This window comes from Gadus morhua, chromosome 7 (genome assembly GCF_902167405.1).
Source record: "Gadus morhua chromosome 7, gadMor3.0, whole genome shotgun sequence".
NCBI classification, from domain to species: domain Eukaryota; kingdom Metazoa; phylum Chordata; class Actinopteri; order Gadiformes; family Gadidae; genus Gadus; species Gadus morhua.
This window is the reverse complement of record NC_044054.1, coordinates 23,045,801-23,071,160: the sequence shown is the minus strand read 5'-3', so window position 1 is coordinate 23,071,160 and position 25,360 is coordinate 23,045,801. Positions and strand designations below refer to the sequence as shown.

At 44.7% G+C, this 25,360-nt stretch overlaps 2 protein-coding genes across 8 annotated transcripts in view; both read left to right on the top strand.

The window, feature by feature from the left end:
* Window positions 1-479: 479 nt before the first annotated feature.
* LOC115547340 (protein FAM168A) lies at window positions 480-15,410 on the top strand. Of its 4 annotated transcripts, XM_030361508.1 has the most exons (10): window positions 480-554; window positions 715-848; window positions 3,304-3,412; window positions 5,233-5,324; window positions 6,898-6,984; window positions 8,143-8,271; window positions 9,664-9,800; window positions 10,355-10,565; window positions 10,974-11,118; window positions 11,686-15,410. In XM_030361508.1, the coding sequence occupies exons 3-9, from the start codon at window positions 3,336-3,338 to the stop codon at window positions 11,087-11,089; spliced, it is 849 nt and encodes a 282-aa protein (XP_030217368.1). In that variant the 5' UTR covers window positions 480-554; window positions 715-848; window positions 3,304-3,335; the 3' UTR covers window positions 11,090-11,118; window positions 11,686-15,410. The 4 variants fall into 4 exon arrangements, with proteins under 4 accessions (XP_030217368.1, XP_030217370.1, XP_030217367.1 ...); XM_030361507.1 differs by lacking the exon at window positions 480-554 and having other exon boundaries at window positions 625-848; XM_030361510.1 differs by lacking the exons at window positions 480-554; window positions 8,143-8,271 and having other exon boundaries at window positions 623-848.
* Window positions 15,411-15,866: 456 nt separating this feature from the next.
* si:ch211-176g13.8 (F-BAR and double SH3 domains protein 2) overlaps window positions 15,867-25,360 on the top strand; it is a 24,213-nt gene continuing 14,719 nt past the window's right edge. For all 4 annotated transcript variants that reach the window (XM_030361575.1, XM_030361574.1, XM_030361573.1 and 1 more), the window contains exons 1-7: window positions 15,867-16,083; window positions 18,191-18,288; window positions 19,694-19,739; window positions 22,539-22,615; window positions 23,140-23,284; window positions 24,524-24,657; window positions 25,317-25,360. The exon at window positions 25,317-25,360 is cut by the window's right edge and continues 11 nt beyond it. In XM_030361575.1, the coding sequence (XP_030217435.1) occupies window positions 16,063-16,083; window positions 18,191-18,288; window positions 19,694-19,739; window positions 22,539-22,615; window positions 23,140-23,284; window positions 24,524-24,657; window positions 25,317-25,360 (565 nt within the window). In that variant the 5' untranslated portion in view covers window positions 15,867-16,062. The remainder of the gene's footprint in view (window positions 16,084-18,190; window positions 18,289-19,693; window positions 19,740-22,538; window positions 22,616-23,139; window positions 23,285-24,523; window positions 24,658-25,316) is intronic.

Below are 25,360 nucleotides of genomic sequence, written 5' to 3'. Positions count from 1 at the left end.
ATCATGTTCAATTGAGTCATTTAAAAAAATAATGAACCTTGTAAAGAAGATTAATTGTTGTAATGCGGGGTTACCTCATGGGGGTCTCTTAACCTGGTTAGGCAGATGTAACCAGGTTAAGATCAGTTTACATCATTAAATCGGCCAATCATTAAAAATATATTGGATATGATATATAAATACCCAGAGCCGTTTTACATAACTTACTCCAGAATAGCTATATTAGGGCTTTTTAAGACCTTAACATTTATAGGCCTACTGAATAAAACCATAAAATATCCAAAGCAATAATCCTGCAATTAATACTTGTTGCAGTCTAATAAAGCATACGTTAGTACATCCCCCCCCACCCCCCCCCCCCCCCCCCCCCCCCCCCCCCCCCCCCCCCCCCCCCCCCACACACACACACACACACACACACACAGCACACCTCTCTCTCTCCCACTGACACTGATTTTTCCGCATGAGGTAGTACTAGTCTACGGGTACTAGCCCTGTAGCCGGAGGGAACATATAGCCAACAATCGTGTGCACCGCTGTCTTGATATAAAAAGGTCCTCCCCTTGTGTTTGTGAGACCCTTTACCCCCCACCACCACCACCGCCGCCACCACCACCATCACCACCACCCCCACCCCAACCAATCCTCGCTGAATGTTACCATCCCCCACTTTGTGTGAACGTCGATGCCGCTTCTTTTTTTTCTCTCCTCCAGAAATCAGCGAAGCGAAGCCTCGGTGAAAAGCAGCCAGCACTGAACGCAGGAGGAAAACAGTGACAACGAACCGACTCCACGGAGACATTTTAACCGTCCGACATCCCGACCCTCCGACATCAGCCCGATAACTGGTAAGACTCGTTGTGGATGTCTTTTCATATTTTTCCTGAGAGATGTTCTCTCGTTCTGTCGATGTTTTCCCTTTTTAGGGGGGTGGATGGGGAGGGTGGGGGTGGTGGGGGGTATCTTAATATAACGATTTGCTTATTCTTTGAATGATTATAACATTGGTGCACAGTGATGCTATCTTATTATCTAAAGAGATGTAACGAGAGGTTCTGAGCCGAGTGCAGCGGAATGCATATCCAACTTCAAGTGCAACACAGGGCCTACATGACTGGTATATGAGAGGATTCAAATCACGGATGACTTAAAAACACTTATCGATGTGACTGCAGCTACCTGGGTTTATTTATACCGTGCCGTTTATACGCGATCGTTTTTTATTATCATCACGTTGTCATTATGGCTTTAATAGTGTAATTATGATCTGTATGATCTGTATCTCTAAACGTGGCTGCTTCGGAGTTGTGCTCAGTGTGCAGCAAAGGAATTGCGATGTTGTCCCGTTTCCACCGTACGTGAGCGTTTCCCCGCACACACGCACGCACGCACACAGACACACGCGCGCGCGCGCGCGCCACACACACACACACACACACACACACACACACACACACACACACACACACACACACACACACACACACACACACACACACACACACACACACACACACACACACACACACACACACACAATGACAAACACGCTCAGCAGCAAGCAGCAGCAGCAGCAGCAGCAACCCTCGCAATTCGTGAAGTGACGTGCGCCTCAAAATGGTGTCGGGAGTTCTCGCCGTGTGTGACCATTTTAGAGGCTAGCTGAATTACGTACGCAGCAGATTTTGCTCGGACTGCGTCGATCCTCGATGATCATGGTTTCTTACGTGATTCAAAACGCATAGAATAATGTGGCATTATTGTTTGGATAAGGGCATCGCCGGGGTTTTCTGAGCGAATCCATGCGAGATAGTATCGTGGTCCGGGCAATGATGACAACAACAATAACACCACAAAAATGCTAATTGCCCGTAGGCCCTGTTCATATTTATAAATTGGTGATGGATCTATTCTGACATTATGGATTTGTTTGCCTTTGTCACTGTAAAATAAATACATTATGATCTATTGTCCAGGAATATTCCGTTTTATATAAAATTACAGGGAGTCTTTGTCATGCGTCAAATCGACAAAAGGTTACCAGTAGGCTATTATGCCTGTTTGACCCAAATCTCCGTTACATTATTGTTTAGGCTACATTGTTTGGAAAGGCACCAACCCCTATTACATCTAGTCACACTATCTAGTCAATAGTGTGCAGCATCTCACCACACAGTCTATTACACAATGCATATGCTGAGGCAAAGTTGGATGCACAACACAATCCAAACAGGGTAATTGGATTCGGCAGAAGGCACCATTTGATCAGCTATTTTGGATGTAATCTAGATATATTAATATTTAATCCTTTGTTTGATATCAAAATACAAACAACTACGTTCACATGATGTTAGTGATGTTAATTATCTACTGCCGGATGTCTACCTTTGTGTGTGCGTGCAGAGCTAAAATGGAACCTAGATAGTAGGCCTATACATTTGCGTTTGATGCCTGACCTAAATATGCACTTGGCACATCTTCACAATGACACATGTGAAATTTAACAGGCAGTGTCAAGGAAGACAGGACAGTTAACAGAACACTTGGCTTTGGAAAAAGACACAATTTAAACGTAACAAATAATGTTGTTTTAGCTTTTTGATTTATCAGAGACGTGTTATAATTACACTAACTGTTAAGTAGCCTAGCAGACATTTTTATCAAAAGCAATTTAGAGTAAATTCACACACATCATCAGGCCTCTTGGTCAAGGTCACTGGGGATGAAACCCAGCACCTCTCAGTTGGTAGTCATAGCAACTTCTATCCTGGCCCGTATCCCAAAGCATGCCAATAAAACAATGGGGGGCGAGCATAGATTATTTTTAGAAGGGGGAAAAAACACATTTTACTTAGATATTTTTACCCTGTCGCCCAGCACTATGTGAGAGCAGGGGAGTGTCTTCAATGGCTGCAAGCCAAGGCCTTAGGTGGAAGCCATGATTTAGAGCATCTGAACTCTGCATCACCTTGGGCTCCCCCCCAATTAAATGTCTGTACCATGTCTTGCTATATAGTGTTGCATGCGTATGCACTCAAACACATTTATGCATCGAAAGATACAAAAATCCATAATTCAGTCGTTCTCTTTTTTTTGTGCATTTTATTTTGGGGTTGGGTCACATGTCCTCATGCTACTATTGTTTGACAATGTCCAACTGAAGGTCATTTGAAAGTCAATGTGGAAATGTTGTGAAAACGATTTGTTTGTGTGATTATGACTTGAAAACCCTCTTTCTCTCTCTTTTTGATGATGATTTTCTCTGGTACATGACCATTCTTCACTGTTCCTTCTCTGTGACAGATTTACCTTGCCATTTACCAGCTTACGTTGCCATGAGAATGGCCAACGGACTTCACACCGATCAAATCAGCTTCTTCTATCAACCTGAAATTGCTCAGAATCCAAAGAGGTAAGTGTTGGACACAAACTGCTGCACTTAATTCGCTCACTCACTCATTGCCCACCCATTGGGCTGTGCTCCCATGGCCTGAGTGGGAGAACAGTCTGTAACCGTTATAAAGGCAGGTCAGCCCCTTAAGTCCTTCTCTCCATACAGAAGCATGACCTTGTATGTATGGAAGAGGCTTATATAATCCTATCTCATTAAAACACCACCCGAGAGTAGGTAGACTTTTATAACGACTGGCTGTGAACATGTGTTAATTTCCCATGTGCTGAAGATGAATCCGGAGTGAGTGTGTGTGTGTGTGTGTGTGTGTGTGTGTGTGTGTGTGTGTGTGTGTGTGTGTGTGTGTGTGTGTGTGTGTGTGTGTGTGTGTGTGTGTGTGTGTGTGTGTGTGTGTGTGATGGTGGGGGCCTTTCCATAACCAGCCTGTATTTAGTTACTTGATGCTCCTTGCATTTAATGCTCCCGTATGTGAATGCTCCTTGCATTCAAACACTAAATCTGAAACAGTATGGTATTGCATGCAGTGTTCTTTTTAATATAGATCCCTAAGGGGTCTTGGTATTTATACAATAGCCAGAATAATGGTTCAACACATGTTTGATCTTAATGGGGCTGCATCCATCCATCCATCCTAAATGTCAGTCCCCATGTCCCACAGTCTTATCTTTCTAATTTCCCCTCCAAACTGCTGTTCAACTCTCCATCCATAACTGTGTTCCAATGCCTAGGACAACAACAGCATCGAGCTATTGTCAATAAATTGGCAACTTCGCTTACAATGGCAATGGCAAGTTTCCTCCGACTGGGCATTGGCCAATTAGGACAAGGTTTCCGTAGGGTACTTTTGGAGAACCGCATGAAAGCACATCGTTAGCGAAATCCAACCTTGAGATAGATCTGGGCCCCGCATCGCTTCTTTGATGCTCCGGGGCAACAGATTTGGCCCCCACCCTTAACAACAGGAAGCTGCCTCCTGTGCTCTGTAATCGCAGGGCCTTTGTTGTCCCTCCTGTCATTCGTTTTGATGCATAGTTAACCGTACAGGAAGACATCAGAGCATTGGAAACCAAAGTCCCCATCGGGTCCAGTAGGATAGTGAGTCATGGACGTGGGACGGTGGTGAGCAGCTGATGACATAGTGCCGATGACGCTGAACAACCAGCAACCGTCCCGACACCTTCACTCCCCGTCTGAACCACCATTTGCGCCACCCCGTCAAACCTCAACCGACCACTAGATATCTGCACTCGCATCGACTTTTCCCTGCGCATGGGGCTTCTGATGGCGCCAGCTGCCGATTTCAATTCATCCCTCGCTAATTATAAGGGATCTTACGTAGGTTCCGGTTAATTGCCCCGAGCAACTCTGTGAAGTCAGCCACTCTGTGAGAGCGGCAAAGGAGAGGAGGGAGGGAGAGAGAAAGGTATGTGTGGCAACCTAGAGAATGAGAGAGGGAGAGAGAGGGAGCGAGAGAGACCCAAGGAAGAACACTGGAGATAAAAATAGGCAGAGCTATCTGATGACAGTGAGAAACGATATCGCGGGCATGCATGAATGTGTCAGAGCCCGGCGCTTGTGCTAGAGTCAATTCACATCTCTGTCGTTTGTTTACTTATTGCAACCCACTCACCACCATAACCTGCGACTTTCGCCGTCACGAACAAACGCTTTTCGACGCCTGGCTCCATCAAGACACTCTCTAACGACCCCTGACCTTTGAGACAAACATTTTCCCCTGTCTGCTGCCAGCGTTCCCCCCTTTCTAATTCTCCCTTTGCACCCTTCCCTGTCTCTCTCTACCTGTCTTGTCTGTCCTGCAGTAAGGGAAGAGTTCCTTCCATAATGAACCCTGTGTACAGTCCTCTCCAGCCAGGGAATCCCTATGGCAACCCCAAGAACATAACATACGCAGGTGAGTCCTAGGGCACCCTTGTCCACATACTATTCTCTTTGAGTGTGTGGCTCCTTACGGTCGCCGAACGTGGCTAGTTGTGTGTTCGGGTTTCACCGTGTCAATCTCTTACAAACACTCTGAATCCTCACAGATGTCGGATTACCGTTAAAGCCCACATTATGACGACTTTATGACGACCTGTCATGGAAGCATCTAGTGTCAAAGATAAATACTGGAATACAAGCAGTTTTTGGTCATGTCTGGTTTCTGTGGCTTGATTTATTGATAATCAGCAATCTAGCTGATGGTCTATTTTAATGTCTGTCAAAAATCTTAACTGCAGTATGCTCATTAAGTGATGGGTAAAATGCATATAAATTGTAGCTGATTTATTCACAGACGTTTTGTCAGTGAATACTAAATTCCTATAATGGGCCACCATAACCACAGTATAATAATGCATATAAAAGTGTAATAAAGACCCCAGCTCTGGAAAAGATGTCACCCAACCTCCCCATCAATCAGTTATTGAGCGGAAGCAGAAAAGGGCGAAGGTGGTTCCAAGGAAGTTAAAGTCCACCCCCACTACTAAAGTCCAACCCTCCTACTGTCTTTGTATAAGTAACCCGTTCGGGGGGGGGGGACCTCTCTCTGACTCCTTCCTAATGGCATCACCGTTACAGTCAGTCAGTCAGCTGGTTTTGACCAAAGCAGCCTCCTAGTGGGGCTGAGAACATGGCACACAATAAATAATAGAGTAACTACAACAAATGTTAAGTGCTGCGTGAGCAGTTCTCCATAAAACAACTGAACAAAGTACAGTGTAATTGTAGGAATCAGAACACAATGTAGGTAGACCTTTTTTTTTTATGATTGGTAGTTAAGTGCATAATAGGGACTTGCCACACAGCAAAGCCACACAGTCATATACGTTCTTAATTAAACCACAAACACAATGTGTTAAATACAACATACAGGTTGTGCGCAAGATGTGTATTGATGTGTATTTTGAAAATGAGATAGGGATCCTCCAGATTATATGGCTCTAGCTTTATCACCATTTTAGTCAAAGTCAAGTAACAAGTCTTAAGTTGGTCACATACAAGTCGAGGAACGCGTTGCCATAAAAAGGACCGGTCACAATCCTCGATTATTTTGGTTCAAATAGACTTACAGGGTTTAAGTAAAACGATATTTTTTTTTATTTTAGCTGTATGCATATTCATACACACACATGTAATACAATTATCTGCTCATATGTAGAGGCAGCAACCTTTGCAGTAACGCAGCACAGTCCAATTACCTCTGCTTGTCTGAACACCCGGACCCTTCAGACCCACCAGAACGAAACCGGCCTCGTCTCTCCTCCCCCTCCTACACTCATTCCTCATGAATACACAGCCTTTTACCCAGAGAACAGGCCCCCGATGAAGGCAGCCTTCCATAACGAGGTACCTGAAGGAGGCCTCAGGCTATGCTAGCTAACTAGCCTCAGAGCATCCTGTGCATGGCGTTCAGGGACCTCTCCCTGGCGCAGATGCCTGGCCTCTTTTCTGTGCCTCATCCCTCTCCCCCCCCCCCTCCCTTGCAGGCTACCCCACGGGCTACTCCGCGGCTGCCGTTCCCCAAGCGTATGCACACAGTGTCTACCACACCGGCAATGCGGCCTTCCCCCAAGGTAAGATAGGGCTAAGCTTTGCAGCAGTCGTTGAATGTTTCAGGTACTTTGATGCTTTGCGTTGCGTATGCTGGGAAATGATGTGTGGCGGGAAGACGTTCTTTTAGTATGTGTGTGTGTGTGTGTGTGTGTGTGTGTGTGTGTGTGTCTGAGAGCGATTAATGGAGACATTGATTTGACATTTCTATATCAGTAGTCTTAATTGTGTTGTACCATATGGAAGGGGTTGCAGTGGAAATAAAATATTTGGGCATCTGTGTCTTGGTGGAAGTCTTGAGTGTGTCCATCTGTCTGTGTGTGTGCTCTATCTCTTAGAGTTAATAGATAGTTGGAAAGATATGCCCATATTTAAATAACGTATAATAGCACCAATATATCAACAGGGAAAACTAACCTAATACCTAAGCAGTGGTTGTGGTTGAGTACAGTACTGGCTGAGATGGACAGCTGTGTCTGTCAGAGTCCGGGCTTTATGGCAAAATGTGTTGATTCGAAAGTGTTGTGTTTGACTACCTCTTGAAGACAGTATTTATCACAGAAATATAAAGCATATCGTAAGAATGAAACTCTTATGAATGTCTTCTTAGGATCTGATCCTGAACCCCCTTATTGTGTTGTGTATTACTACTACTACTACTTCTACTACTACTACTACTGTTTGACATGGTGGTGTTAGTATACCATATCTTTTTACCAAGTTAATATTTTTACATGTTTGACTTGGCTGTAATATCCTATTAAATGATAGTAAAAAAAACTTGATAATCTCATCTAACTCTATAACAATTTAATGGAAGTTCAATTACTGCCATTCAACAAAATGCATCTTTATGGCCCACTCGTGCCTGTGTGTGTGTCTGTGTGTGTGTGTGTGTGTGTGTGTGTGTGTGTGTGTGTGTGTGTGTGTGTGTGTGTGTGTGTGAGAGATTTATTAGTGTGGATGTGCATGTTCAGAGTGAATGTGTCTCAGTGTGAATGTGTGTGTGTTTGCATGTGAATGTGTGTGTGACATCAATATTTTCTTTCTCTGTATAACATCTATCTTTGTATCTGTGATTGCCTGTGTGTGTGTGTGTGTGTGTGTGTGTGTGTGTTTGTGTGTGTGTAGAAAATCTCTTGTGTGTGTGTATAACATGTATCTCTGTGTGTGTGGGACAGTGCTGCTGCTGAAGCAGGGCTGGCCCCAGGCGTCTATGGAGATGGCGGGGGCCCAAGAGGGTCCCTATGACCCGGCCCTGGACGCAGGCTCTGATGGCCGACAGTACCAGGCCTCGGCCACAGCCTTCAGTAAATATCTGCCAATTACACACAGTGTATCTCATGCTCGCTCTATCTCTCTGTCTTTCTTTGTCTTTTATTTGTTTCTGTTTTACTTTCTTTCTTTATCTTCTTTGTTTCTGTCTTTCTCCCTTTTTTTTTTCTATCTTTCTTTCTTGCTACTATCTTTCTTTCTCTTGCTTTCTTAGTCTCTCTGTTTCACTCATTTCTGTCTCTCTCTCTTCCGTCCTCCTATATGTCTCTCTCCCATTGTCATTCTGTACACTGAATCCAACCACAGAGTCTTCAGCAACCACGGCTTGTTGCTGTTTCTGTTTCTGATTGGCTCGAAGGAATGCTAGGTTGGCACCCTTGGCCATTGGCACAAATCTCAACCAATCAGAAACAGCGGTTGCAGTAACACGTTTTGTACCAGAGGTGGGGCTGCTGTTGCGGTTAGATTTTTGTCTTGCTCTTTAAAATGGCATCAGGCATCCACACTGAGCAAATTCTTGAAAAAAAGGAATGGCAGCATTAATCATCAATATGAAAAACCTCACACAGACACACAGTGGCGTTGTATTTACACCAGCATCTTATTGCTCAAGCATTTCATATGATTCGGGTGTCTGTGTTTGCGCGTGTCTGTGTGAACACATGTGTGTATGAGTATGTTTGTCAGCCAATTGCGCATACGAATGGTACATTTTCAGTGTCATGAAATTCGGAAGCCAAAGAAAACTATTTGAGTTGCACAATCTCTGTATATACACCATGGTCCCAAAAAGTAACTGTGATTTATTTATCCATCTCTGAGTTGGTTCAGAGATGGAGGTTGCAGCATATTGCATTGCTTGTTTACATATCTTGACGGAATACCTTGACCACATACTATAGTATTGCTCTCTGCATTTTGTCTTTGCTTGTATACACGTGTGTATATATTCATGTAGATGCTTTCTTTCAGACATGAAATTTCATGTCAGTCAATCCTGAAATGCCCAACAAATTCGACCAATAATAAACAACAAAAGGATAACTTTTGACATTGTGGCACAAAATCCCAGGAGACAATGTCATCATTCCACATCTATTTACCTCAGGTGACAAAAGCAAAAAAAAATCTTTCTAATTTGTTTCCCTAATTACCTGCTTGAAACTTATGCTGCCTGAAGAAGAATTAGTTTCTCACTTTTGATCCTTATCAGATACATAACTGCTTTTAAATTAACCGGACTGCAACTAATAGACCAGATTCCCAGATAGTGGACACTTATTTGGCACCCACCTCTCGCCCTAAAGCAAAGGTTTGTTCACAATGCAAGCACGACATCTCACGCTGATGGCCGTCCACCGCGGCCACATAGTGGGTGTGAAGCAAGCCCCTTAGTCTCTCTCCCTTTCTCTCTCTCTCTCCAACAGGGTACACAGCAGGTACCCCGTACAAGGTGAACCCCATGCAGTCGACCGGGGCACCTCCACCTTACTCCCCGTCTGCCAACCCCTACCAGATGTACCCCATCAGGAGTATCTACCCCCAGCAGAACCTCTACGCCCAGGTAAGGAGTGACACTGTGTACGTACCATGTCGGGATCACGGTGATGCAAAGGAAAGGCACGGAACACACAGAGGGACGTGTCCCCGTGACAGAAATACTTATTGTGATGCTCTACGTATGTTTTCTCTGTCTTTGTCTCCTATCTCTGTCTGGCTGTATGGGTCTCTCTCTCTCTCTCTCTCTCTCTCTCTCTCTCTCTCTCTCTCTCGCTCTCTCGCTCTCTCTCTCTCTCTCTCTCTCTCTCTCTCTCCTCCTCTCTCTCTCTCTCTCTCTCGCTGTCTCCCTCTCTCCCCTCTCTCTCTCTCTCTCCCCCCCCCCCTCTCTCTCTCTCTCTCTCTCCCCCCCTCTCTCTCTCTCTCTCTCTCTCTCCCTCGTTCTCTTTATTTCTCTTTCTTTCTCTTTTCCTCTGTCTTTCGCCCTCCAGATTGAATGTGCCGTCCCCCACTCCCTTCCTCCACAGCCTTCTATCCCCTCTCCCTTCCCACTCACCACTGTTATTACGGTTATGATTATGCAACCAACCAACCCTCCCGGTCGTCTCTCCCAAACCCCAGCAGGGGGCGTACTACACGCAGCCGGTCTACGCGGCGGCCCAGCCCCACGTCATCCACCACACCACGGTGGTGCAGCCCAACAGCCTCCCCTCCACCCTCTACCCCACGCAGGTCCCCACCGGAGCCCCCTCCCCATCTCCCGCGCCCGCCCCCCGCTCCGGTGCCTTGCCAATGGGCATGGTTAGCGGCACCACCATGGCCATGTCCACAGGTGAGCTTCCGCAAGACATCAGAGTTTGCCATTGATCACTACCCCAAGTTTAGGTTTTAGACTTATAATTCATCCCCCTGAGGAAATTATGAAGGAATTTGGTCGCACAACATCTTGTTCGGGCCCACTTTCAGGTTCACTTTCTCCCCAAACTCACTATGTCTGGGGTGATTTCCCTCACTAGAAGCCACACAACAGCAATCATTCAATATAATTATCTCTCTTGTGAAATGCCTAAGGGAGCCTTGGAGCCAATCACCAAATCCAATGATGTTGTTCCCTGTCTAATTGTTATAATGTCGTAGACAGCCATCACCCATCGCTGAACCCAAGTCACTAGAGTTCATGCATGCAGTCCTTAACCATCCAGCAGTGACATGGTTCTCAACTGTCTCTCTCCGTCCGCAGGCACCCTGCTGACCACACCCCAGTCCACTCAGCACATGGGAGCCCAGTCGGTAACCATGCCAACCTACCGGCCCCAGGGGGCCCCTGGGTACAGCTACGTGACCCCCCACTGGTAGAACCACCTGCAGCCCCCTCTCCCCCTGATGTAAGCAGCCAGCCTCAGAACTCGTCGAGTTCCACTTAGAGACAACGTGATCTCCCCTTAACCATCCCACGCTCCATTCATCTCACAAGCACACCACCTGCGCTTCTGTGAATGCATCGCTCGCGCCCACCGATGGCAAGGATAACAATTTCACCCCACCAATGATAGTGACATTTAGTCCAGCCCCTAAAACTACTTCTTCTCTTAAGCCTTAAAAGAGTAATCACATTTTTTAAAGATTAATCTCCAGGCACCACATCAAACACTGTTGTACAGGGCGTTTCTAGATGTACGATAATCATCCCATTTGTACGACAATTCTGCCCCCTGGTATGAGTCTTCAGTTGTTAATGTCTCTCTCTCTCTCTCTCTCTCTCTCTCTCACTCTCTCTCTCTCTCTCTCTCTCTCTCTCTCTCTCTCTCTCTCTCTCTCTTCCTCTCTCTCTCTCTCTCTCTCTCTCTCTCTCTCTCTCTCTCTCTCTCTCTTTTGCTCTCGCTCTCTCTCTTCTCTCTCTCTCTGTCATTCTCTGTATCTCTCTGTTCAACTGCTATGTCTCTTGCTCACAGTGATAACATCACGTATTGCCTCCGTGGGGATCAGAGCCGGGCTAGGCACCAGGAACAAGCAGTGAAACTGAAGGGCCGACTTCATGTGTTTTTTGCGTTTTGTAACCGTTTTTTTTTTTTTGTGTCAACGTTAGACTGTTTGTTTTTATTTTATTTTATTTTTTTAGCCAGCTGGATTGTGGATTGTCTTTGTTGTATATGTTCAGCACTCTTCAAATCCAAACACTGGCACATTGTACAGGTCCTCTCTTGTATAGTTGTGGCTTCTTAACATGTTGGTGTCTGTATATATGTTCTTTGGTTCTGAAAACTGAACAAAAAGCTTATAGCGGCCAGTCAGTTCCTTCAGCAGTGAGAATGTAAATATTACTTTGAATGCTGACGTTTTCATAGATCTGTTTTGTTATGTTTTGTAAATAGGCCCTACTTAGCTCAACCATAACTTCCCAGTTATTTAATGGGAACAACATTTCATAATTAGTTTGCCTTTCTGTTTGCGAATAAGGTTGCATTTCAACCGTGCAACCCTGTTGGGACTGTTAGACACCAGGTGTCTGTCAGTTGTATTCTATTCAACCCTGTTTGTTTTTGTAGATTATAATTTTCTTTTTCTTTTTTTTTTTTTAATTTCATGATATTTTTAGTTTTAGTGGAAATAGATTCCGCTGAATGCTAGCACTGATGTGGTGGACCCTCTTATGTCGGGACACCTTCAAACAACGTTTGCAAAGCCATGTAGAAGATGTCAGCCTTGCACATCACCTATAGCGTACCAAGAAATTAAAAACCATATTTAGTAACACTCGATATATTCTATAAGTGGTATCCTTACATGTTTCGCTGGGTGTACTGTACGTGAGAGTGAGTAGTCAGGAGTATGTACGCACATTCAACGCGAGGACTCGCAGTACACTTTAAGCACCGCAAGAGCGTATAGAAAGTCCACATATGCACATTTAGGCTGTACAGACGTCATGGGGGCCTATATTTCACCGGGTCTGTGTACACACGTGGACACTTGTGTACGTAAGACTTGTGCATATACACAAGTCAACACTTGTGTATAAATGCCTTATACTAAGAGTATAAAGGATTGTTTTTTTTGTTGGCTTGTTCCAAGTGAGTGTGTTTGTATGTGTGTGTGTGTTTAATATATATATATATATGTGTATATACATATATATATCTATAATAACTGTGGAATACATCAAAGTAGAATACAAATATGTACAGCTGAGGGCCGACATTCTCCTCGCGTTTCGAAGTTCTTCAGTGTTTTTGTTCTGTTTTCAGTGACCACCTTAGACACTTGGCGTTGTGTCTCAAAGGTCTCTACTTTACATCCACTATCAGATCAAAGGTGGCCGTACTGTCTGTAATTACAAAGGTAAAACTATGAATATCGTCAAACACTGTTGTCACAATGTGTCAGGGTGGGTTGTTGCTCCTCAGGCTTTGTAGCTGCAAGGTCAGACAGGCTTCGACATGATCCTTGAAGCTCACAAGCCAAAGGGCAGTGCTCCTCTTTGGCACACATTTGATTCTATTTAATTGTATTCTACAGGGTATGTGTATGAAAATATACACACATACACACAAAAGACTATACTGGTGTTGGGTATCGTCCTGTCCCGAACCAGGGCTTTGTGGTTGACGTCATCATTCAAAAAGCTTGGTCTATGCATAAACACGCAGGATGCAGAGAACAATAAACTGGGTTTGACTTTCTGAATGCTAGTTGGTAGGGGGGTTCAGTTATCCAGTGCATGCGGACCTCGCAATACGAGCCCAGCGATAACCTCACTAACTTGCGATGTAATACCTGAATGGTTGGATGGGTTTTCCCCCAGCCGGAATACCACACCGCCCACCCGCCCTCTTCCTGGACACAATGCCAGGGTTGGATGGAAGGAAGTTTGCTCATGGGCCACGACCAGGGGAACACGCACATTGACTTCAGGGGTTTAGGTTCTGCTGCTTGGCGTGGGTGTGTGTGTGTGTGTGTGTGCGTGTGATTTGAGTTGTGTTGCTTGACGTGGATGTGTGTGTGTTTGAATAGGAGTGCTAGATTAGAAACATTTGCACAAAGACGTAACGGTAATCTATGCCATTTAGAAAGGCAACTCATTACATTTTGTTGGCTTCTATTGGGTTGTATATGATTTGATTCTAGGTTCAGGACATTAGAACTGTCCCCTCAAAGCAAGTCTGTGTACTATTGATATAGTCGTCAGAGAGTAGATATTTTCTGGTATTTTGGTTACTGTAATGTCGTGATAATGTCAGTCCTAATGTTTATCATTTAAGTCCTATTGTCCGATTTTAGCTTAACTAATTGAGCCGCCACCCGCTCAGTCACCATATCCACACTATAGGGAATATCTCCACATTTTCTCATGAGCATTGAACAGCTAATGCTAAAACACATTTGTTGGGTCATCATTGAAATGAACATACTGGGTCAAAACGTGCTTTTGGCTTTTAGCAATATGGTCCTGGTCTATTTCCAGTCTACTGTTGATACTAGGGGGTGACTTTTACCTTACTGAAACCTATAGCATCGGGAGCATTTTCTCCTGCTTTCCACATGATGTGAAGCCAGATGTAATGTAATGCAAGGCCTGGGACAATGCACATGACTATTAAACAGACACCAGTCAATGTGAATGTTGTGTTTCATGCTAAATCGAGGGGGTTCAACCTGTATTCTACAAATATTCTTATGCATATCGTCCTTAAATTGCTAAAAGATATCTGCTCTATTAATAATTCCAATTGTGGTATTTTTGTTTTAAAATAGGGAGAAGGCATTGTTTTGCAAACCATAAGATTCGCTTTGCCATAATCGGCTATTGTTATTATTACCTATAACCATTGATAAGGCAAATATTCATGTTAATTGCTTGCATTTGTGACAGGACAGATGGACATCATGTTAACTGTCTATAGTCTACATCTCCCTTGACCTTTCAACATGTAATCATGTATCCCCCCCTCTCTCTCACACACACATACGCACACACACACACACACACACACATAGAAACAGACACACACACACACACAGAGACTACACACACACATACAGGACACAAACTCTGAGTAATAGTAATAGTGGTTAATTTACAAGGATATAACGCCTACTTGCAAGTATAAGATAAAAGTATGGCTTGTGATCAAGGCATATAGGCATGACATGGTGCATTACGGCGACATTGGTGTATAATGAGATTTTGCACTTCGCACATTCGGTTTTTCCGTCCGTTGTAGTCACAAGTATTTCAAAGTGCAAGGAAGCTCGCTCTAATTATTGTCGAGTATTGGGTATGTCGCCATCTAAAAAAATATTATAGGTCTGTTTGTTACATGGTTACCTTTGGTCAAACAAAAGTTGATACTTTACAACTGTATGTCTTCCAAAAAACATATGTCGCCCAAAATTTAGTTTAGTGTGCATCTTGTGATACAGAATCTACCAGCCAATTAGTTAGACTGTAATGCTGGCTCTTAAGAAAGCAGCTGTGACGTTGGAATCTATCCTATGGTCTATGTATGGGTTAAGGTCAACAAGGGCACAGCCCTGCTATTAATGTGTGCAGATCAACTGTAATTGCTTTTTTTATGTTGTAGTTCATGAACGACGCGACAGGAATTTGTAAACCTTATTGTACCATCTTTAAGATTAAAAAAATATATATTAAAGAAAAACTTTGAGTACAAACCCATTTTGTTTGTTGACTCTCTGTTTTTGTCTCCTATTACCTATCTTAAGTTCCATCTTAAACCAGGCAAATAACAATACAATGAGCCTATACAAGAAAACAAGAAGATAAAGGTAATAATAATGTAATAAACATGAGTAACTCATAATTTTATTGCATGTGTATATTATATTATAATATATAATAAAAATGAGTTTTCTGTGTCAAAGATTATGTCTAATTATAAATCCATTAAAACCATAGATAGACTGTGCACAGATCCAAACCGATTCCAACATGCTTTTTAATGCATGGCCCATGGATGTATCATCGTATAACGGTAATCCATCAAGGTAAGGGATGGATACATCCAGGGTTATATCTCTAAAGGTCCTCATGGGGTCGCCATATCTCCCTTTTCCCTCGCCACCGGAAACCCCACTAAATGGAAAACTTGGCTTTTATGTGCCTCGGGGCTGCTTGTATTTTCAACGGGACTCTGACGGTGTAGTCTTCTCGGGTTTGGATCGTCATGGCCGCTTGACCCAAGGCTGAAGGCTGTAATGTACTGAGCGTGTTTTCCCGTCCTCTCCTCAATCACTTTTTCTTTAAACGCCAACGCAAAGTTTACCGGGATACTTTTTTCCATTTGGTGTTGTTTTTATGACAAATCAGAATGCAACCCCCTCCAAGGAAGGTGAGTGGTCCCGTCCCGTTGTAAGCAGAGGCTACTTGTCTGCAAACGTCTCGACGACATGGTGCATGTTTGAATGTTGGAAATATTGGCTTTGTTACACTCAAATCACTTTGAAAATAAGTGTATTTCTTTATTTGCGGAGAGCTGTACTGCTTTGTATGACTAGATAACCAATTTTACATGCGGTGCTCCAAGGAATCTGCGAATGAAAAAAACAACATTTTAAAGATGTGTCCCATGTGTATCCAATTTTGTGGGAAAATGAGAAAGCAACTTATTGTGAGAATGTGCTCTGTTTGGTTGACTTCAAAGCAGACGCGTATTTAGCGGAGGTTAAGTAAAGATAGAGAAAGCGCACTGCTGTAGGAAAATGTTTATATGGGATCAAGTTACAGAAACATGGCTCAACCTTTCAGAAATGGACCATTTGTGTTCCAGTTAGTTTTGAAAAACACTTTCAATCATATGATGTTTCTTTGACAATGTGTAGACCAATTCGAGAATTTTTACGCATATTGTTATTTCTATTTATAATCTTTATATGTGATATACATTCATTATTTTTTATCGCGCCTCCGATGTATGTGGATTCGTCCTATCACGCTTCAGGTCCTTATTATCTAAGGTTAAATCTACTGATTTGAATCGGGTGATGCACTTAGGATTGATGTTTAATGAATAATATAATAATATTTTAAATATCATGCAAGTAGGATATCATCCTAGCGCTGGATTGTTGTTTCCACGAAGTTAATCTGTGAGGTTTTTTTCATCATTCCATTAAAGTTCATACAACAGTGTAATAAATGTTTACATATAGACAACGTTTATTGTTTGTAATTAGGAAATAGATGGTACGTTATCGTTATATACAATCCACATTTGATTTTTTTCTGCAGTTCATCGAGCAAAGCCTTACTAGTTGTACTTGACAAAACAAGACACATTAAAACATATTGACCCATATAAGATGTCATTGTTAAATATCCAAACAAAGTGCTGAATAAACAATCATCGCTCTAGTTTGGGTTTTTGTAGGATGAGTTAAGTCCCCTTAATACATATCAAATGATGAGGCTGTGGTTTAGCTCTATTGCCCCTTGTACAGCCTGTTCATCACGGTTTTTTTAATTTAATAGGCTTCCTTATACCATGTCTTATCACTTTACAAGTGGCACATGATAACTTGGGACGAGGAAATGTTTAGGAGAAAGACTTATTTAACTTTCAAAATCGTAATATTTTTTGCAGTCTAGTCGCTTGTTATTTCCTTATCTTCCTCATTCAACATAATATCATAACATTGGGCCAATTGATACTGTGGAACCATTGTCGTAGTATACTAAGACAAGTCATTGAGAAATGCACGGAGAATGCAACAGCTGCTTTCGCCAAGAAAAAACTATGCTAAGTGATGATGACAGTGGTGATTACAATGGCAAATATATATACGTATATAATGTATGATTGACATTATTAAACATTAATCTACATACCCTAATCAGAAATTAGGTGAACAGCCACCAAGCAAATCACTGCTTTAATAAAGGCCCTACACATTGCCTTTTTTTTTGTTGCTTTAATCCACCAATCAGGAACCTACCTTTACCCTAAAACTGTATAATGTAGATTGTTGGCCTCTACTAGCTGGTGTGTATTGATTGGTTATCGTCTGCTGTTCCGTCACACCCTGCTGGACTACTTGGCAAAAGCACCTTGGTTGGATGGATCCCCAATGTCCACAGTCTACATGGCATCCTTGAGCAAGATGCCCTTACCCCATTGTGCTCCTTAATGACTGAAATCACTGGATAAAAGATTCCTATTGCTCAAGAGTGCTTCATCCAGAGGGAGGTTATTTCTGTTTTTGTTACAATTGCTCTGGCAAAAATAAAATTCAGTTAAAACCTTTTAGAATATAAATTAAAACCATAAAGCAAAAGAATACAGCAAGTCAAAGATATGCTCATGAACACACACATAAAAAAAGGATATGTGTTACGAAAAACACAGGCTGACGAAAAAGCAGAGACAATCATCTGCTTAATAAGTCCTATAACAAATGTGTACAATATCTAAATGATCCACCCGGGTGCATGTGAACCAGGTGCGAGTGACCCAGGAGCTGAAGCAGACGCATGCTGAGCAGCTGAGCCGGTTACAAGTCAAACACCAGACGGAGTGTGACCTCCTGGAGGACCTCAGGTAAGGACAGTCCCGCTCAAGGGCTCTTATTTTGGAGGAGCAGAGTAGAGCCGTGGCAGGGGTTGTTGTTTTGTTGTTTGCAGGGAGGGTGACGCAGTCATTTGGCCCTTAAAGGACATTAAATGTGGTTTCTGATGGAAATAGTTAAAAAAATACATACTTTGTATTTTGTTTAAAGGCTTTTTTAAAGGGCAGAGAAATAGCTGCGGAAAGTGAGGATAGCATTTCCCTTGTCGGTCCGGTCTGCCATTGGTGGTTATTAAGAATTGAAGAGATCCTCCCACTTTTCTGGAAACAGCTGGAAGTGAAGGGTCACAAAGAACCTCCAGATGTTCTGGCTGCCCGGAGAAAAGGTACACAAAAAAAGGAAAAGAAAGAATGAGGGAAAGAAAGAGAAAAAATATTGTAATTGGAGGGACGGAGAATGTGCGGATATGGAGGGGGAGGCTGGGGCTAGCGGACGCTGTGCTAGCATTCTGTAGTCCTGCTCGGGAGATGATTCAGCAAAAATAAAAATGGAAAACAAGAACGAATTGAGTCTGGTTTCTGTCAAACATTATGGGGAGGGAGGAAAAGGCAAAAGATACCAGAAAAGGAGCTTGTGTGTGTGTGTGTGTGTGTGTGTGTGTGTGTGTGTGTGTGTGTGTGTGTGTGTGTGTGTGTGTGTGTGTGTGTGTGTGTGTGTGTGTGTGTGTGTGTGTGTGTGTGTGTGTGTGGGTGTGGAAATAAAGGCTGAGTAATTCAACAAAGTACACACACGTAAACAGAAGGGGTCTTCATGCAGATGTAGGACTAGGCTCCAAGGAAATCAGACAGAAGTATTCTTTTCATTTTCTGGTATTTTTGGAGTGAAATTCAGAGGCTCATCGAACTTGCCCAGACATGATTTAATGACGTTGACGTGTAATATTGCGACTGCCTGGAGCTTTTGGTGTCTGGGGTCAATGACTGGGAGGTTAACATCAGATCCTTATTTAACGTCCCCCTTGTGAAGACTTCAAGACACTCCAAACACTGAAAGGGAGTTTTCGGTTACATTTTGTGACCTCCATGTCCTTCTTGGACAGAATGACACACAGAGTCACGGCAGTGTGGACCAGCCAACACATTTCTCTTCAGAAAGAATTTCTGAAGAGAAATGTGCTTGCAGAGGTGGAGCACTCATAGAAACATACTGTGTTCCTTCAGAGGTTCTTGGGGTTGGCTGGCTGCGAGGGAGAACGGGCTGTGTGTTATGACCTCCACCTCCCAACCCACTGTGATTATATTACTGAAGGAAGCACACAGAGAAATACACACAGTTATAGTTTGGAAGCAAGTCATTGGCAATTGTAATTATTCCCTCATTAAGTTCGACTGACATTGGCTTGTTGAGGCATCTTGTTCTTTCTTTCTATTCCTCCAGGACTTTTAGCCAGAAAAAGGCAGCGGTGGACAGAGACTATGCCCAGGTGAGTGAGATCCTTTGCTCCTTCCCATTGAGTGCACGATCTAGGACATGAATCCAAACAACACACAACAACACAACCACTGTCAAAAGGGCTTCATCAACATCAAAACAGACCCTCTACCCCCCCCCCCCCCCCAAAAAAAAATATTGCGTCACATATACACCGGGTTCAAACACTTGTGTGTGTTCTTACGCTGTGGTGCCAGGAAAAATGTCGCTATTCATCTTGCGGTCATAGAACTAGATCCATTCATGGGAACCCCAAACCCCAACAGAGAGGCCCACCATGTCGGCCACACCCCGGCCCCGACTCAGTCCCACCCTGGTCGTGTTATTCTGCCCTGGCTTACCTGGGATGTCCCTCCCCCCCCCTGTCCCCCCCAAGCCAACCACTACCCAAAAACCCTTTTCCGCTCTCCTTGACTCTGTTCCGGCTTTGCAGGCCGGTGTGGAATGTGCAGCGCTGATGTTAGAAGAAGGTGGAGGCATTGAGGAGGGGGGGGGGGGGGAGTGATGGGGAGGGAGGGAGCTCCACTTCTTCAGCTCCAACCCTGAGCCAATATCATCAAACCGTCCATCCGCGGCACGCGCGGCCCGCGGCACCGGCAGCGGTTGCATACAGTTTAGCGCATGTAGGACTTGGCCAGGGGCCCCTGGAAGTGAACCGTGTGGAGCTGAGCTTCCTCAGGGCGGCTGCTCCCTGACTACTGTCATTACAGCCGCTTTGATTGACTGGGGCTTTATGTACCTGTTATAAGTGCTGACGTGTTGCCTTCATTGGGGTCCATGGAGATGGCCCATGTGGAACTAGGTTTGAGAGTTGTTTGTCAAGCAAGTTCAGCTTTGCTATTCTACAATGTAGCAATGTGTGCCCTACCGAAGCTGGGTTTACGGATGAAGAGCGTTCACAAAATCATCTTATATAAATGAACAAGACAAACTCATAAAGCATTGATGCTTTCAGTGTTGATGCACCATTAACTATAGTGTTCATGCTGCATTAATTCGCGTGTTAGCTCCACATTAACTACGCTGTTTACTGCGTTAATTATGTTGTGAACGCTGCGTTAACTATGTGCTTCATGCCAGTGCGCACAAAAACGTCTCCGTGTTGACGTGGCTGTGTTTTGAAGGTATTTCGCGTCCGAGCTTTACTTTGTCTGCATTTTCAAGACGCTGCAGTTGGTCCTAATGAATCACGTGCGGGCGCGTTCCAGTCCTACGTGTTCTCCCTCCTTCCTGGTGACCTTTGACAAGCTGACCCGCCGAGAAGCCAGAGGGCGGGAGAAAAAAGGGATGACACTGCACTAAAGCAAATAAAGGATGTTGTTGTAGACGACATGGCACAGAACAGCTGTATCCGTTACTGTCAAGCCTCTGAAGAGCGATGCAATCTGGATGCACCGCATTCAGCCTGATGAAGTGTTGCGCCTGATTGCAGAGAGAAACGCTGAGACTTTCTAGACGCTATTTGTTTTGAGAAAAGTGCCAGACAAGCTTTTATCTGGCAGAAACCTATTTATTTGATTAAACCTTTTGTTTAGCCAGGTAGATCACACGTTGAGATGAAATGACCCAAACAGTCTTTAGTAATGGCGACCTGGCCAAGGGGGCTGCACTGCACAGGCTTAAATACAGCTTGAACCAGCAACAGAAAATACAACCTTTCGGCGATATTCCACGTTTGCCGCTAGAAGTTGCAAAAGACCTCCTTTGCTCATTGGTTCAAAGACCCATTTTTGAATGTGCTGTTTGTTTGTTTGTTTGTTTGTGTTGCCCTCTCCTCTGCATCCCCTCTTTGAGACAGTTTTTGTCCGGGCGATGTGGAAGTAGCAGGTGTCTTCACAGGGTGTCAATGGCGCCCTGTGTGTCTGGTGGCCCGCGAGCCCTTGCAAGCGTGCCAGTTATGTGATCAATTAGACACCGGCCGCACGATAGGGCTTGAATCAAAGTGGGTCAGGGCGGCTCTGAAAACCCCAACTCCCCTTTTTAGTCCCCCCGCGCCCCCTCTCCCCTCTCCCCTCTCCTCCTCTTCCCCTGTCCTCTTCCCTTACAGCTGCCGCTGTTTGATATTCAAATCACAGGGAGCAATAAAATGACCCCCACTGTGTGTGGCTCTTCCTCTGCATCTATCGCCACATCCCCCCCCCCCCCCCCCCCCACCACCAAAGCCTAACCGCCTCCTCTACCTCCCCCACCTCCGTAACATCGACCCCCCCCCCGACTGCGTCTGTGTGACTCCCCACAATGAAGAGGTTTGTGGCGGTGGGAAGGAGCACCCGACAGCAGTACCCCTCAGCAGGGGGTCTCACCCCTCCTGGGGTGCGGGGGGGGGGGGGGGGGGGGCGGCTGGCTGTTGTAACTCATGCTTCAAGCTGTAACCACGAGGAAACATGGATAGGTGTGCCCTCCTCCGAGTTGTTCGTAGGTAGGTCAGAGTCAGGGTTCGAGTTGTGCATCAACTTTATATCGCAACGTGAGAATTGTAAGATTGACGGATATTCGAGATTAGATCTTTATTGTCCATTTCTGGAAGTCTGGCTTGGGCTTCACAGTAGGAACACAGTACAAACCCATATAACGCAACAAAACATCACAACATTCCCTCGGTGGAATGACCTGTGACACTGTCTCCGGGTGGCGACTCAGAGGTTGCCCCAGGAGTCTCCCGCAATCCCCTTGGCTCTTTGAAGCTGGGGGGGAACCCCACACTTTATAGTCCCAAGGTCAGGGGGGTCAGTGTCTCCTGGGAGAGAAGGAGTCCTGCGAGGCCATTCACCGTGCATCCTGCTGCTTACAGGCTCTCCAGAAACTGGCCAACCAGTACCTGAAGAAGGAATGGCCAGACCTGCCGGCGGACGAACCAGCTGATCACAGGTCAGTGTTCACGGCCCCTGCTGGCAGAGAACTTGGTTTGTGTCCGTAGTGATAATGAGGCCAGGCTTGGAATAAGATGATTTTGGTTTCACTGTGGAATTTGTCCATTCATTCATCCAGTCTACGTTATAGAACCTGGTGGTCCGTCGTAATAGCCGTTGTAATAACCCTAAAGGGAAACTCCTTACGTGGAACTGTAATGCAAATGAAGCGACAGCTTTGCATGTTCCACGGTCTTCACAGGCTTCAACTCGTCATCCATTATCAGGATTAGCAGTCAGACCTGCAGCTGAGTATGCAAAGTGGACTGAGGTCATCACAGAGCGTGTATTCATTGGCGGACCTCTATCATGACTAACACAGGGCTAGGAACAAACGCGGAAGGAGGAGGGGAACATGTTTGTGTGTGCAAACCAAAACCACTGCAATATCAGAAATCAGAACAGAGCGTGTGTGTGTGTGTGTGTGTGTGTGTGTGTGTGTGTGTGTGTGTGTGGGTGTTGACTCTGCCCCCTCCCCAACAGGAACATGTACTGCGTGTGGAGGTCCTACCTGGAGGGCACGGTGCAGCTGAGCCAGACCCGGACCAGCGCCTGCGACCTCTACAAGGCCCAGGTGGCCGAGCCGGCCAAGGCCGCACGGCTCCAGAAGGACCTGGAGCTCCGGAAGGTACCTTTAGACAAGGGGAGGGGGATGGCTGTACTGTTCTGGGGTTATTCGAATGGGCCATCTGGATGAAGCCCCCTCAAATGTGTCCTGCAAAAGAGATTACTTAGTATATTCCAACGTTTTTTCATGTCTACGTTGTATTCTAATGGATACTTCATTGGGGTCACTTGAGCATCAGATAAAAGGTTCAAGTGGTTCCGCCTTATCTCTAACATATCTCCTCTGTTTAATGCCCAATATCCATGACCCATTATCCACACGCTCAAAGTTCAATCTCTCTGTAAACTGATCCCAGTTCAGTGTTACTGCGGAGCCTCATTTTACCATGATGACCAGTGCCGACGTGAACCCTTGTTTTCTTTCTGAGATCAAGGGTCTCAATGTCCCCAGAATTGCCTTTTCCGAAACTACTGACTTATTGCGCGTCAAGATTGACCTGACTGACTAAACAGGGCATTCCCATACGACTACTTTGCAAAAGTTTATATCACAGGTAACAAATTTCTACTGCTCTGTCTCTCGGCAGTCAATTAATTTTTCGAATGATATTGGTAACGGATGTTGTAGTGAAGAAAGGCGAGATTGTCAAGATGATTTAATCACTAAGGCCAATACCATCCTTTATCTCATCTTCAGAACCCTGACTAGTTGTATGGGGTTTAACTCGCTCCAGAACTCACAGATGCATGCTGTCCTGTCCTCTTAGCCTATAAGAACACCACAGGTCATCTGTCAATCACCGTTCTGGCTATTTGTGTAGCTGCCTGTTTGTATTTGTACAGCTGTGCTCAAACTGTTACAAAACTGACAGCTCCTTTTTTGCCAAAAGAGGAACATTGCAGCGAGCCAAGTCTAACAACCCCCCCCCCCCCCCCCCCTCCTCCAATTGTATTTTATTTATGAGAACTTCAAATGACATTAGCATTTTGGCCTATTGTTTTATTAACCAAGCACACAGACAAGGTCTGCCTGCCATAAAAGCCGCAGCCCATTCCAATTGCTCTCGTGCGTATCATTAATGCACCACTCTACTTGTGATCTGAAGAGGCGATTCAAGCCACTGTAGGATTTCTGATAATAGGATTGGATTGGTCTTTATGTGGCTATGTGTGTGTTAGTAGTGTATATGCTTAATCTCTTCAGATTATCTTTGGTTATCGTTTCCACACATCTATTTGAATGACATTTTATGAAATGAACGCGGTGCTTTCCTGACCCATTCCTCCGGTGTCTGCCCAGTGTGTGGAGCAGCTGACGGAGGTGCAGGCGGGGCTGCAGGAGTCGGTGAAGGACCTCAGCAAGAGCAGGAAGAAGTACCAGGAGACGGAGGTCCTGGCCCAGGCCGTGCGCGAGAAGGCCGAGCTGGAAGCAAAGTATGCGCTGCTCTTATCTGCCGACCAATCAACCACAACGCAGGCACACTGGGAATTTCTTACAATTCGTAGGATAGTGTTTCAGACACAGTGTCTGACACTGAACTGGACACCAACCCCTTGACCAAAGCAGGCGTTTGCTTTTTGTTGTTGGCTGCAGGGGACCTAATTTACTACAGTTCTGCTATTGATTGTGTCTGTTTTGTTGTTTTTAAGTGTTGGGTGAATATTCTCAGTGGAAGGTTTTCCCCTCCCTTTCACAGCGCATTGGGGGACATTTTAAAAGTATTTAGAATATATTGGATGTCACATCCGATAAATGGACGTTGGGTGCAATTCTGATGCAATATGCTTATTGTGCTGGAATGCACTTTATTCTCTCACATCCCTAAAGTAATTACGCTTTTGGTTTCTGCTTGCTTTGCCTGCCCGCATTTCATCATGTGGCATACCACGGTTTTATCATTGGCGGGCTGAAAGCCAATCAGGGGGGCACTTTGTTACAACATAACTATTACTCATAGTGCATCAGCTGAATTGTGCAACCCGAGCACGCTGATTAGTTAGCGTGCTTCATTTTGGAGGTGCTCTACTACAACTAAAACAGATGCAACACTTTAGAGAATAATGCACATATGTCCTACCTGTGTTCCTCTCAGGTCTAAGCTGAGTCTCTTCCAGTCCAGATCTAGTCTTCAGAGGG